Source organism: Ipomoea triloba, chromosome 2, assembly GCF_003576645.1.
Source record: "Ipomoea triloba cultivar NCNSP0323 chromosome 2, ASM357664v1".
Classification (NCBI taxonomy): Eukaryota; Viridiplantae; Streptophyta; class Magnoliopsida; order Solanales; family Convolvulaceae; genus Ipomoea; species Ipomoea triloba.
Genome location: NC_044917.1, coordinates 8,143,625 through 8,158,247, shown reverse-complemented (window position 1 = coordinate 8,158,247; position 14,623 = coordinate 8,143,625). Strand labels below are relative to the sequence as shown.

Here is a 14,623-nt window from a genome sequence, read left to right as displayed (position 1 = left end):
ATATGATATTATAAGTTTGGTTCAACTAACAATATTTAACTTATTATTCTCAAATATAACATTGTTGATGGGGAATAATATATCGTTGTCTACAGACCCTTTCTTACCAGGGACCTAGTCGGATACAAATCGCCTCGGAGCCTGGTCCATTTTCTGACCTAACCCAACCTATGTACAGCGTCTGACCGACCTCACCTGAAGGTTTATTGAGCCGATGGCTTGATGAGCTGTTATCCTAGCCTTTATGTGCTCGGGTCCAACTTGATTGCTCAATGGCGATCCCGAGCACGTGTACTTGGCTTCTAAACTGACCCCAATAGGCAAAAATCATCTTCTTATACGTGTCCATCTATCTCTCATTAATCGACCAGACTACCGGGTGCATGTAGGGCACATGGCACACATGCCGACCTCTCGGCATGTGGTCTATGGGACTCCCTATAAATACCCCGTTAAGGGCTTGTTTAGGCCAGGGGACCTTTTGGCAATTCTCACACTATTGCTACCTGCTCGGGAACCTCTAACCTTCGCCGCCTCTTTCCCGAGCCAAAATACCTTACATAAGAAGACTTACAATTGTATTCCAGTACACTTACCGACTGCATATAAATACAAATACTTGGTGGAATTTACCACATCAATTGTAATATTGATTGGACTAGGTAATAAGCAACTTCTGAATTGTATTTTAAGATTTATCAACTCTCATTACAAATAAAGGGTAAAACCCTAGATTAGAGCAAGCCAATTTATCATTTAACATGGTGGCAAATGAGCTCTCTTTGTGGGGAAGAATTTCGAGAGAATGCGGGTTCAATTCCTACAAGTGACGATTCCCCCTGGACCGTTAAACGGATAGAGAAAGACCATGAATTTACCAAAAAAAAAAAAAAAAAAAAAACAAGTTAGATTGAACATATTTTGTTTTGCTTACAATGGCGCTATTAATATAGTTGCTTCCCTTTATACGGGAGGTGGTGGCAATACTGACTCTAGTTGCTTCCCTTTATACGGGAGGTGGTGGCAATACTGACTCTTGTGCTTCAATAAGTTGAGAAAGTAGTTATGAACAGATACTGCATTGTAATAGAGTTAGTAGTATTAAAAAAAAATATAGTTGCTTCTTGATTGCTACCATTTTTATTAGCCGTTTATGCAATAGTTACCATATATAATGACAATACTATTATCATGACTTTCCTTTTATTGAGAAAACAATGTATTATGACTTTATAATGACTCTACTATATATGAAATTCACAGTAATTTTATTCATGCAAACCAAACACTGGAATTTAAACTTTTACTTAGCTTTATTCCACATTATTCTTTTCACATGAAATTGCAATTCTTTTCCCACCTAATTCTTTCCCTCCAACCAAACGCCCCGTAAAAGTTGTATATAGTACATGAGAATCGTCCTTGAGTGTTTAACACCGTTGTAGTAGAGGAAGCAACTTAGGAACGAGTCACTTGGTGCTTGATAAGAGCTACCAGGAGCCTAGAAGAGTTTAAAGTGAGCGTTATCTAGGGTAGGTCTTTCAAGGGGTGAACAATGTTTATTATCACACAACGGTTCCACTAGAAGTTGTAAAATAATACTTAATTAAAATCAAGTGGGCTTGTCACCTAATAGATTGATCTTTTAGATTAAGCATTCTTGTTTGACTTAATGTGCAAATCGAAGGCTTGTTGGATCCCCTTGGATTGAGATATATCTAGTAATATTGGTTTTTTTTTTGGAATTTTCATATCTCCAGATTAGACTTTTACTAATAACATCTACTAAAGGATCATTGTGGAGATAAGCAATTTACTTCAACGTATATTGTATATTAGATGTTCATTAATTTATTTCTAATGTGACAATTAATCATTAATTAATACTAGTACATTTTCTTTCTTATTTTTTTTCCTTTCGATTTCATTCAACCAATCTAAAAGAAATATATATATATGATTGAGACATGACTCTCTAAAGGGGTCCTGGTATTTTTTAATTTCAATCAAATGATTGTAATTGATTAGTAACATAAAAACTATACATTATCATTATACCAATTCAAATATTAATGACATACAAAAATTATATTCATAGGCTATATACATAGACCTCTCCAAAACTGTTCAATTACAAAAATTCTTTATCAATTAGTTTTTTCAAAAAACTGTTCAAAACAACTTTTTCAATTAGTTTTTTTTTTTTTGAAAAAGTCAGTTTACATATAATCACCTATCAATTAATAATTAATTTACCAAATATCTTTATACAATCAGCAAATACTATCAACTAATCAAGCTCACTAACTCAATCAGCTAACAGCTACGCCAACAACTATTTACCAAACATCCCATTATATTTTTTAATCAAATTATTATAATTAATTAGTAATATGAAAAACCATATATCATTATTGTACCAGATAGTAATGTCATAAAAAAATATATAACCAGTGAGGTCAAGTAAGGTTTGATTGATTGGAGATAGACGGTAGGAAGTGTGAAGATCACTTAATGGGAAAAGATTAACATAAAAGTTGTCACGGGATACATACATATGCATATATACATGCAAAGCACGAATGAATTGCCACGTCGGATATAGATGGTGACAAATGTGTGCTTCTACACTCACCGCCTCTCTCTTTTTTCCTTTTCTTTTTTATGTTCCGTGATCAATATTTCGGTGTGTTTGCAAAACAACTTTATCAATCAATTTTGTTTTATCACGTAGAAGAACTAATATGAGTGTTTGGTAATATTTTTTTTTTTTAACTTAAGTGATCTTATTTTGCGGAATTAATCATAAATTTACATGACCCCGCTCTAAGAGCTAGTTATGGCAAAGGTATAAAATAAAAAAGTTACTTAAAGTAATTTTATGGTATTAACTAATTGTATTTTTTTAAATATAATTTATTCTTAAATTATTAAGATTTAAACTTTTAATTTTGATTTATTTTCATTTAATAAAAACAAAATAATAGTTAAAATAATAAATAACAATAGCAATGAAAATAACAATTATTGTTATTGTTATTGTTATTGTTATTGTTATTGTTACTACTACTACTACGGAGTATTGTTATTTTTAAAATAAATTTATTGTAAAATTTATACCTAAAATTAAAAATAATTTATGGTAATTTAATAAATAAAATAATATATTCATATCCTTTAAAGTCATTTTTACATGTTATTGCTAACAACTAATTATCAAATACTCCCTTAATATGTTTCTTTAATTATTTGGATTGTATTATGAGTTTTATAGATCTCCTAAATTTACTCTTCTAATTTTCTCTCTTGACATGACATTATTTGGTTGAATTATTTACTATTTTTTTGAAAATAAAACTAAATAATCAATTACTCAATAAAAAAGTGTCGAATACAAGAAAAAATAGAAAAACAATAACTAAGTGACCAGACTAAGAATCTGCCGACGTAGCAAGAGCATAGACTAACACATTCGCTGATTTACGAATAAAACTAGGGGTGAGACGTAATTTGGATTACCAAAACTACTACCCGAAACCTAAATTGAATTTTAAATTTCGGGTGAACCCGATTAGTTATTGGTTATATATTTTAAATTTTGATATATCTGAATATAAATTTGATTCGGGTATTGGATGTTAAAAATTTATCCATATCCGAATCGAAACTCGAACTAACCGAAATTTTATTATAAATATAATAATATAAATTATATATTTAATTTTAGGGAAAATAGCACGTTTTCGCCCTATGTTATGTGCTTATAGCACTTTTTCCCCCTGTGTTATTAAAGTGACAGTTTTTCCCCCTCAGTTATTTTAAAAGTGGTAATTTTCTCTCCTGTAATGTTAAATTGACATTTTTGTCCTTAAAAATATTATTTTTATTCTCCAACCAATTATTACTAATATGTATGGGAGATCACAGTTCGATACGAACCTAATCGAACATGTAGCAATTGAACATAAATAGTATAGACGGTTACGCTTACGATTCAGAACTGAAAAAATAAAATAAAATAATTTTTGAATTTAGACCATTTTTAAATAAGAAATAAAATTATAAAAATAAATAAATAAGTTTTGATTGGCGGTTTAAAATCGAAATTGGAACCGAACCGTACCGATTTATCAAAATAAGTGTTTGATCATTTTCACTATATATGATTGTGGTTAAGTTCCGGTTCACGGTTCAACAATTATTTAATTTTAATTTTTCGGTTCTGAATCGTAACTAGAACCGTCCATACTATTTCGGTATGATTGCTACAATGTTTGGTTAGGTTCGAATCGAATCGTGATCATTCATACATATAAGTAATAATTTGTTGGAAAAGAAAAATAAATGAAATAATTATTTTTAAGGGTAACAATGTCAATTTAACATTTCAGGGGAAAAACTGTCACTTTAATAACACAGGGGTGAAAGTGCTATATGCACATAATATAGGGAGAAAAAGTGCCATTTTCCCTTAATTTTAAATGTATTTTAAAATTAATAATATATATTAATTCTCAAAAGTCTCTTAATTAGAAATTAGTATTTTGTCTTATTTTTAGTTTGATAGTATATAGAAAAATATAAATACAAAATTTATAAAAATAAAATTTCAAGTATATCCAAACTAACCCGAAATAATTTCACTCAAACCAAATATATCTGAATTAAATTTGGTTCGGATATCGGATTTCAAAAACATTATCCAAAATTTTCGGATATCCTAAATATAATTTTGGTGTCACTCGAACCAAACCGACGCCCACCCTAGATAAAATAGTAGTACAACATGTCAAAATGCCTAGCCAATTTCTTGCAACTCTTTATGACGCAGCCCGCATATCAGCATATGATAAGTCTAGGGTTGGGACATTTAGGATTTGACAAATAAAGATTAAGACAGTTTGTTTCCACCATGACTCGCTGCCAACCTTCATTCTCAATTCAATACAAAGCTTCTCTGACCGCCATAACCTCCTCGAGATGTGGGTTTCCCATGCAATGTATGATCTAAAGAGCAAGACTGCTCCGAATGATCCATGTCCTTGGCTAGAACAGATTAAGACGTCCACTTGACAGATCACTGGGGTGTCCGCTGTTGGGGGTTTTGTTGGTTACCACAGGTGGAACAAGTCTAAAGAGAGAGAGAGGGATGGGGTGGGGTGGGGTGAGGGGGGAGGGGGGCTGAATAGACTTGTTAGGGTTTTGAAAACATTTTAACTTTCCGCTCAAGCTAATTGAAAGACAGCTTGAATGACTCGTTGAGTGTGTGCAACGGAAATTCTTCTTAACCCTTTTGTGGTTTACACGTATTTTGTTCTTGAAAATTTATCAAGGTTTGTTCCTTATAAAGTAGAGCAAGCGAGGAGTAAATAAAATAGAGAGAGATAATGAGCAAGCGAGGAGTAAATAAAATAGAGAGAGAGATATTTTTATAGTGGTTCGGCCCACACCAAGACTACTCCACTCTTCTCCTTTTGCACCAATCCCTTTAGTACAAAGAGACCACTCAATCCTTGAACACAAAGCTCGACTTGAGTGTCTAGGTTTTTTAACTCCAAGAGTTTACACCGCCTCTTTCTACTTCTATTGAGTAGAGTTACAAAGGTTGAAGAAAACATATTCTTCGTTCTCTAACTAGAAGACCTTGCTTTGGATAACTTGATCTTCTTGGTTTGAATAATGCAAACTTCTTAAAAATCTGGATAATGCATTGTTTCTTTGATCTCTTCTTTCACTGGTCACTAGATATGAAACTCTTTGAATGCTTGAATACTTAAGAAAATTTTCAGATTGACCAGCACCTTCTGCAGTATTGGAAGAGGGTATTTATAGGCATTTTTAGAAATGTGTTCATTGGAGGGAGACCTATTTCAAACATCTGTTGACCAGTGTGTAATCTGGAGGTTAGGTGAGCGTGTAAGACTTTCCAACTGCCAGTGACTTGTTTTGTGCTGAACATATCTTTTTTATCTACACAAAATGTCTAGGCTTTTTAAGGAAAATCCTCCTTGGGATGTAAACCTAGGACTCTTTTTGTCTTGTTCACATTCATTAGTGTTTTTAAAGTTTTGAACTGTTGACTCAGAGAATGTCTCGGGTAGTTCTTTTCGAATGATTAACTGACACTATTCGAGTTAACGCTTCAAACCGTAACACTCTACAACCTCGCGGATACGAATGGTTGAACTTACCATTCGTTTCACTTTTTACTTGGAAAGGTATGCCCTTCAACCATTCGGCCTCTGCAACCTTTCGATCTTGCAATCTTCTACTCTTCGACTCTTCTGATCTTCAATCTTTCAAAGCTTCTTCCTAGTCTGAGACGTAACCGTTCGGGTTAGCATTTTGACCAAAACTTACTATCCGAGACGTAATCTCTCGGATCACTCATTCAAACCATTCAAAGGAGAAAATAAAGATCCTAAGTCTACAAAATAAAAATAATTGGGATCTAAAATTCCTAATCTTCTGGTATCATTAAAATCTAAATGCAAATGTTTATAACATAATAATAATAATAATAATAATATTATTATTATTATTACTATTATTATTATTATTATATTTTGTTTTTGGTATTTACCTCTTTTAAAAACATATTACATTTATATTTCTTTAAACAAATCAAACACTACAACAACATATATTCCTTCCGCATCCAATACATAGAATTAATGTTTTATTCATTATCTATTTCATCCATATTTAGTAATACTTATATTCTTTTAAAATTTATTTCGTGAATCAAATATGTTATAAGTTTTTTTTTCTAAAATAGTAATGCAAAAAAGAGAACTTTAGACATGATTATTTCTGTCGATTATGACAATTTTTTGGAATTAAACAACCGTTTAATTTGATCATAAAATAATGAAAAGAAATGAAGTTAAAAATTTTGAATTTTGGGAGAATAGCCGTAACCGTAGAACTGCCAGCCTCTCTTTGTGGGGCACGTTCGCGCTCACATGAAAGACCCTGTCAGATAATGGGACCCACCATAACCCTACCCCACCTTAATTACTCTTGTGACCTTAATCATTTAATTCATACGTGTTAATTATACTTATTTTTATTTTTATAATAATAATCATTTATGTTAACGCAACCACAGATGACAGATCAAGTAAGAGAATTTGTAATTGGGATATTATTTTTGAAAAATGTTTCCCATTTTACAATTACCACACTTTGTTGATTAAAAAAAAGGCTTATGTTTACGAATTATGAGTGCATTAGCTAACCTCACTCTGACTTATGTTTACGAATTATGATTTTTCTGAATGTTTTTTGTGGTGTAACTGACTAACTGGTGATGTGGAAGAGAGAAAGGAGATGAGAGAGAAAGTTGATGAGCTCTTGCAAGTATAAGTTTTTTTTTTTTTTTTTTTTTTTTGGTTGAGTCCATTTAAAAAACAAAAAACAAGAACAAGTAATTTTAGTGCACGTTGTGCACACTAGATGGCCAAATCTTGCGCGTGCACTTTAACGGGCACGTAAACTGACATTTTTTTGGTCTGATAGAGTTCTTTTCTCCCTTTCCTCTCTCTCAATTGGCTTGACAAGAATTAAGAAAAATTTTATCTATTGAGATTGCTCTAAGAAATTTATGTATCTAATTAAAATATGACACATATGAATAATAAGTGTTAATTGTAGGGTTCTTTAATATGGATTTTTTTCAATGTTCTACTTTAATGTTTAAAATAACTTTTAAATTTTTTCATTCATTTACAAAAATGCAAATTAAAAATAGAACGATATTTTCAAAAAAAAAAAACAAATAAATTAGAACGATATTTTAAAGTGAAGGATTATAAATGAGTTTATATATATATATATATATATTAAGAGACTGAACATAAAAAGGTGAAAAAACTATATTCAAACATTATAAATCTAATTGTTATTATAATTGATGGACCTAAACTAGAATAAATTGTAAACCAAAAGTTCTCATAAATATTTTGGAAAAAATAATAATTTATGTCCCATAATGTGCCAATTATCAATGTGACTTCTGAATTATTAGATGTGCAAATGCTACCTCTCAATTTTCAAATTAGTGCATATATTGCCCCTCCCGTAATGGACATGTTGTTCAAAACGGTACCGTTTTAAAATGGATTTGGTCAATATATGTACCATTTTAAAAATTAAGGGGCAACATTTACAACTCTAATAATTCAGGAGTCACATTGATAATTGACATATTATAGAATGACATAAATTACAATTTTCCCAATATTTTACTTTATGTATTCGATTAACTCATAAATTGAATGGTTTAATTATTGCTAATTAATAAATATAAAAGGTTGTGGGAGTTATCACATATCAAATTATGTTAAAAAATATTTAATACAAACTTTGATTTAAATGTCATTTTTCTTTAAATTATATGCCTAATTTTAACTAATTTTCTAAAGACACTAATTAAATTATATATGCATTTAGTTGGTGTGCTAATTCATAAAATTAATATATATTAAGGACGTAAAATTTATTGATACTTTTAATTGGCATCCTTAAGACATTTTTTTAAATATCATATTTTGAAAATTTAAAATTTTATAGTTTATTTTAAATTATAAATAGATTTTTACTTTATTTGGTAAAAAGTAAAAAGGTTTAAAATATACTTTTTATACACATAATTATCATAATTATGCACATAAACACATTTATAGTGTAATAAATAGAATTAACTCACAATGTGCTGGACAAGTTAATTTTAAAATTGCGGATTCATGTATAGATCTTTTCTTATTTGGCAACAGCCTGTCACAACTAACAACTGGCTTTCTATTCTCGACTTGCTTTTGTTACCATATGTTTCTTTACTGTTCTCCTATCATTGTGAACCGATGTCCCCACTTTACACCTCCCGAGTCTCGACACCCGGGGTGTTTCTGTCAAAGCACAATCCTCATCGTATATTACCTGTATTTATCATTTGAATTTAAAATTACCTTTTTGGTAAATAATGATTTTCTCATAAGTTTGAAATCTCTCTTTTAATTTTTTTAAAAAAGGGTATTATGTATTATGATAGTGTGAAAATGATTGATAAAATGGATGTTATTAATATGAATAAATTAAAGTTAAATATTATGTAATCTAATAATTAAATTAAAATTTGTAAATAAGAAAAAAGAAAAAAAGAGAAAAGAGAAAGAGCAAGGTCTCTATATAAACCCCTAGTGCCTCTTGCTTCTCTCTCTCCTACTCTCACAAAAGTCTCATTTCACATTCCTCTCTGCTTCACTGCAAAATCTCTCTCTCTCTCTCTCTCTCTCTCTCATTCTTGATTTTTTGCTGGGCACTTTTTCCCTCTCGATTAAACCTTAAAGAAGCAGCAACGCTTTGAATTAAAGCGCACCTTCGTGAATCGCAACCCACCCATAGGCCTTTTTTTTTCTTGCTTTGTTGGTTGAAAATGGCGGAGGAGTTGGATGACTGTGAGTACTGGCTTCCGCCCCAGTTCCTCACTGAGGATGACTTGCTCATGGACTTCAAGAAAGGCGCGAGCAAGGGCAATGAGAAGGGAATGGGGTTGGGTAGGGATTTTGGGGTTCCTCAGGAGCTTGGCTATGGCGGGTTCGGGGCTTTTCTCAGCTCAACCTCCGATCTGAGTTCACCCGTTGAGTCGTTAACCGAGACGGAGAGCGACGAGGATGACTTCATCACTGGATTGACCCGCAAAATGGCTCAGTCCACTCTCCACGACTCTGTTTATGACCTCGAAAACACCAAGGTTTTGCTCCACTCATTTTCACCTTTTTCTTCTTCTTCTTCTTCTTCTTCTTTTCTTTGTACTCTGGTTAACGTTTTATGGTTTTTGTAGGCGTGGCGTTTGTCTGGTTCGCCTCAATCGACGCTGTGTGGGGTTCTTGGGGGCGGGTGTGGGTGCAGCCCTAACTATCCCTCGCGGGTCTCATCTCCCCCGACGCCGGAAATGGCGCGCAACGCCGACGACGGCGCTTGGGATCTGCTCTACGCCGCCGCCGGCGAGGTGGCGAGGATGAAAATGATGGAGGAAGCTGCGGCGGCGCTATACCAGAGCAAAAATGGGGTCTGGGCACCTCCTAGGAGGCCCAGTCCCGTCACTGTTCCCTCTACTCCCCAAAATCCCCAGCTCTCTACTTATCAGCAGTTGCAGCTGGCCCAAGTAAGCTTCCATTATTGTTCTAGCTTATTAAGCTTCTGGGTAACCTAAATGCTAAATTTGTTCTTAAAAATTGTCAGTTTCAGCGACTGAAACAGCTCCAGATGGTGAAGAACCAGCAAGGAGGGAGCATTGGGCCGTATCAGGCGGTGAATCAAAGCAGAATCGCCAAGAATGGCGGTGGAGGTGTGGGATTCCGGCCGTCTGCTTGGCCGACCCAGCAACAGTCTCAGCTCCCTGGGTCAGGGATGAGAGCGGTGTTTCTTGGAAATCCGGGCGGCGGCGCAAAAAGGGAGTGTTCCGGGACGGGGGTTTTCATCCCCAGAAGAACTGGGAATCCGTCTGAATCTCGCAAGAAGCCAGGTGGGTTTTTATGGGTCCCCACTCTAACATGCATTCACAACTTGACTTTTCATTTAATATTCAGAGTGTCTGATATGGTGGAAAATGAGAGGGGTTTTGTAGTGTTGTTAGTGTGGGAGCTGTCTCCTTTTGGTTCTGTTCACATGGTGTGTGGTATAAGTTGTGAAATCACAGAATTATCTCACCATGTTGGCCCAGATCTGATCTGTTTCTTCAACATTTTTGTTTGCTACTTTGAATATTGATTGTTTATTTAGTGGTTACCCTACTACTGGGATTAATAAGATTATTGTGGGAAATATGTGCAGTGTGCTCCACAGTTTTACTGCCAGACAGGGTGGTCCAAGCCCTGAACCTGAATGTGGCTGACTCCCATTCCCATCCCCATCACCCTCCTCAGGGTCTGCAACCTAGGTTCAATGCCAATGCTGCTGTTTTTACTCATGACTATGGTACAAATCTTGTCTCTGTTGCCATTTGTGTATTTGTATGTTTAAATATGTTATTGTATCTGTTGGGCACAGGCCGGTCAAGGGCCACGTCCCACCATTAGTGGCTAGGGGATTGTTGAGTGGAGGTCAGTAAAGGGGCGAGTGGAGGCCGGTTAAGGGCTAAGTCTAGCCATTAGTGATTAGGGTAGGGATGGCAGCGGGGCGGGGGTGGGGAGTATACTCCCCGAAACCCCGATCCCGTACCCGTCCCCGGCGGGGAATGGAAAATAGTCCCCATCCTTGTCCCCGGCGGGGAATTGAAAAAATTCCCCATTCCTGTCCCCGATCCTCGAAATTTTTCCTCATCCCCGCCCCCGTTTCAGACGGGGACTGGGCACATTGCCATCCCTAGATTAGGGGGATTGATGGGTGGTTTGAGGATTGTTGGGCGGTGGCCGGTAAAGGGCCATCCTGACTCTTGAAAATGTGATAGTTGTATAATAAAGTGGTGCTTTGGCTGTGAGCTATAGTTTTTGGCATGATGGTAAGTGCTTGATTCTAACAGTATTAATCCTTTGTTTACTATATTTGTTTTCAGATGGTGCTGGTGCTGGTCTAAGGAACCATAGGAGCAATGGTGCCGGCTTGGCTCAACCGAAGAAGCACAACCCGCAGGGCATGGCAAACCACTACAACCACCACCACCACCACCACCACGAGCTCCGCCTTCCTCAGGAGTGGACTTACTAATACATTTTTGGGATTTTGGAAGCTATTCCTCAAGATTAGTATTTGGAAACAAGGAAGTTTGTCTTAGGTAGTTTTCCAAGGGAAAGTGAAGTATAGGGTATAATTTATGTTGGCAACTGCATTAATATTAATAGTAGTAGCTGTAGGGGTTAGTCTTAAGGAGGCAAAAAATGTTGGATCAAAATATTGTGAAAGAAAATGGGGTTTTTGTGGGTAGGTTTAGGATTTAAAGAATAAAATGTTTTGTTGGTCAAGCCTTAATGAAAGAAATATTTGAGAAGAAAAAGAATGGAAGAAACACAGGTTTTTATGGTCAATTTCGTTGGTTCAAGCCACAAACTGTGATGGATTGCAGTTTTTCTTTGCTGTTTGAACGGGAGAAAGAATAAAGAATCCCAATTTTTGTTAGAGAAAGGGGTTGGGGTCATGTTTTGGTTTGATTTTACAGCCCTGTTTCATGATTTATATATAATTTTTAGTAATTAATATATATTTTTATATTTATATATTCTTAGTAGACAGCAGTTGTAGTGTTGTGTGTCTACAAGTTTGAATGGTTGTATGTTAAATCCGTCCACCAAAACTGGCCGGACTTCAATTAATCAATAATAATCTTTATTATTATTTATTATTACTCCGTATTATTATTCTTTTGAAAAGATTGAATCTCCAACCTGACCCTATAACTCGGCTGTTCAACTGTAAATTTCATAATCCATCGGGTCCACCCGCGTTTGCTCGGGGAGACACGAGAGTCGGGAGCTGATTCAGGAAAAATCGTCACTTGTCACTTGAGCTACCTTATTGGGTTGCTATGCCGCTATTATTTTTAGAAGTCCTAATAATCCTATCGTTTTTTTTAGAAGTAAAGGATTTGATGGTATGAAATGACATCTCCCTTAATTGAGGAGTTTGTTTCATAATTTTAATGACAATATGAACAAAATAATATGAAATTATCAACAAACAAAAATGCTATGCCTATTGTAATAACAATATGATCTCATATTGATGCCTATTCTCACCGAACCAATTAATATTACTAAAATGAACCCCCCCCCCCCCCACCAGCAGTTTACTTTACTAATCACTTTTTTTTTCTTTTCTTTTAAGCTACTAAAATTAAAGGCAATGTAGAAATTTTAGAATTTAATAATTTGCTTAAATACCTTGCAAGATGAACCCAAAGTTAAAAATACAATTTGTTGAATAAAAATTAAGAGAATGTAATATTAGATTACAAAAAATTACATTATAAAATAACTTTGCTTCGACTGATCACTTTAAAATCTTGTTTCAGCAGTAATGTGAGAGTTTGAATCCCGCTGAAAACCTGAGGATTATTGAGAGACATTAACTGATCAGATGTGATAAAGATTTCTTGTGGACACAAAACACATATAAGAAGTGAGAACTTGAGAATTGAATGGCAACTCGTAATATATCTCTAATAACTTAAAATTAGTGATGTAAGTAGGGAAACTTAATCCATGATTTTTTTTAAAAAAATTAAAGGAGAAAAGGAAAGGTAGTAAGCATGTTGGGGCATAGCTTAGGAAAGTGTGAGTTGTGGGCAAGTAATAGGGGTTGATGATCTTGGGTGGTGGTGGAACCCAACACCCGCAAAACATCACATGCTTCGATTCTGCCACTTTGACCAAATGGGTTGTACATCAATCCAACCACTTTTGCCTAACTTGTCATTACCATTATTTTATTCTCCTCCTTTCTCTATTACTGCCATTTTTTGCTTGGCATTATTACACAAACTCCTTTCCTTAACTCTACATTATGCTATTTGCTACCCATACTTTAATATATTCATTTTTATTTATTTTTAACACATTCTTTTCTATCTGCAGATTCAACTGATGCTCTATTCTGGAAGAGAAGATGCTCTTACCCTTTTCCTTTCTCCAATGTTTGGCTTTATATATATGCTTTGAACCACAATATTTTTTTTAGACCACGAGTTGTTCCGAGCAGATCCTAACTGTACGAGAAATTTTTAAACCCATATCATACCCAGACTAATTCTCGTTCATACTGAATCGGTCCAATTAAGGGACAAAGTGCTGGCCAAATTAATTTTTCCATACCAGAGGGAATTCGAACTCCCTGATACTTTATTACGCAAATTAAACCATAATCTGCTCCAATCCACCAAAAATTTTATCATATCCTATGAAATCTCATGTTTAGTGTTTATTGTTCAACAAAATGCCACTCGGTTGTTACTAGAGCAACACAGTTTGGAGGTTAAATCTGTCATTTTTCTAACTCTTTAGGAACTGAACGAAAATAGTTGTGAGACTAATTAAATGTGTATCTCGTTTTTCCTTATTATTTTTTTTATCAGATGAATTGAAAACCAAAAGAAAGAAAGAATAGTGATTGAGAGATGTATGGAATCATAAGAAAATTCGTAAAGAATTTGGAGGTGTCGTTTGGTGATATGTTATGTACCTTTTCAAATAATAAATTTGTGTTGAAAATCGATCTGACCAAAATAAAGCAGTGGGCTGAACACATTTCAAGATTTACGGAATAGTATAAAATTGTATGTACATACGCAATTGGTGGATATAGAAATGAAGATGGAGATGGAGATGGGTAATGGGTCATTGCCAGTTAATGCCAGTTTGGAACCCTATGGAGTTGTCGCTGCCCTGGCCATTGTGGCTCACATGACCGATAGACAACCATTCTCAACAAATTAAAATGCACACTTTTGGAATGACTTCAACAATCTTAACATCTATATATATATATATATATATATATATTAGATAAACACTGCGGTTGGTCAGGTGCGTGATTTTCTTTTTTAAGGTGCGTACGCAGTTTTTCTTCTTAAGGTGCGCGGTTTGTGTGCTTAAAGTGCTTCAGTGTTGAAACTTAAGGTGCGTCGACC

General features: G+C 34.5%; 1 protein-coding gene across 1 annotated transcript; it reads left to right on the top strand.

The window, feature by feature from the left end:
* The first annotated feature begins 9,233 nt into the window (after window positions 1-9,233).
* Window positions 9,234-12,213, top strand: LOC116011435. Its single transcript, XM_031250997.1, has 5 exons — window positions 9,234-9,754; window positions 9,845-10,168; window positions 10,246-10,528; window positions 10,837-10,980; window positions 11,558-12,213. The coding sequence occupies exons 1-5, from the start codon at window positions 9,437-9,439 to the stop codon at window positions 11,707-11,709; spliced, it is 1,221 nt and encodes a 406-aa protein (XP_031106857.1). The 5' UTR covers window positions 9,234-9,436; the 3' UTR covers window positions 11,710-12,213.
* The last annotated feature ends 2,410 nt before the right edge of the window (window positions 12,214-14,623 follow it).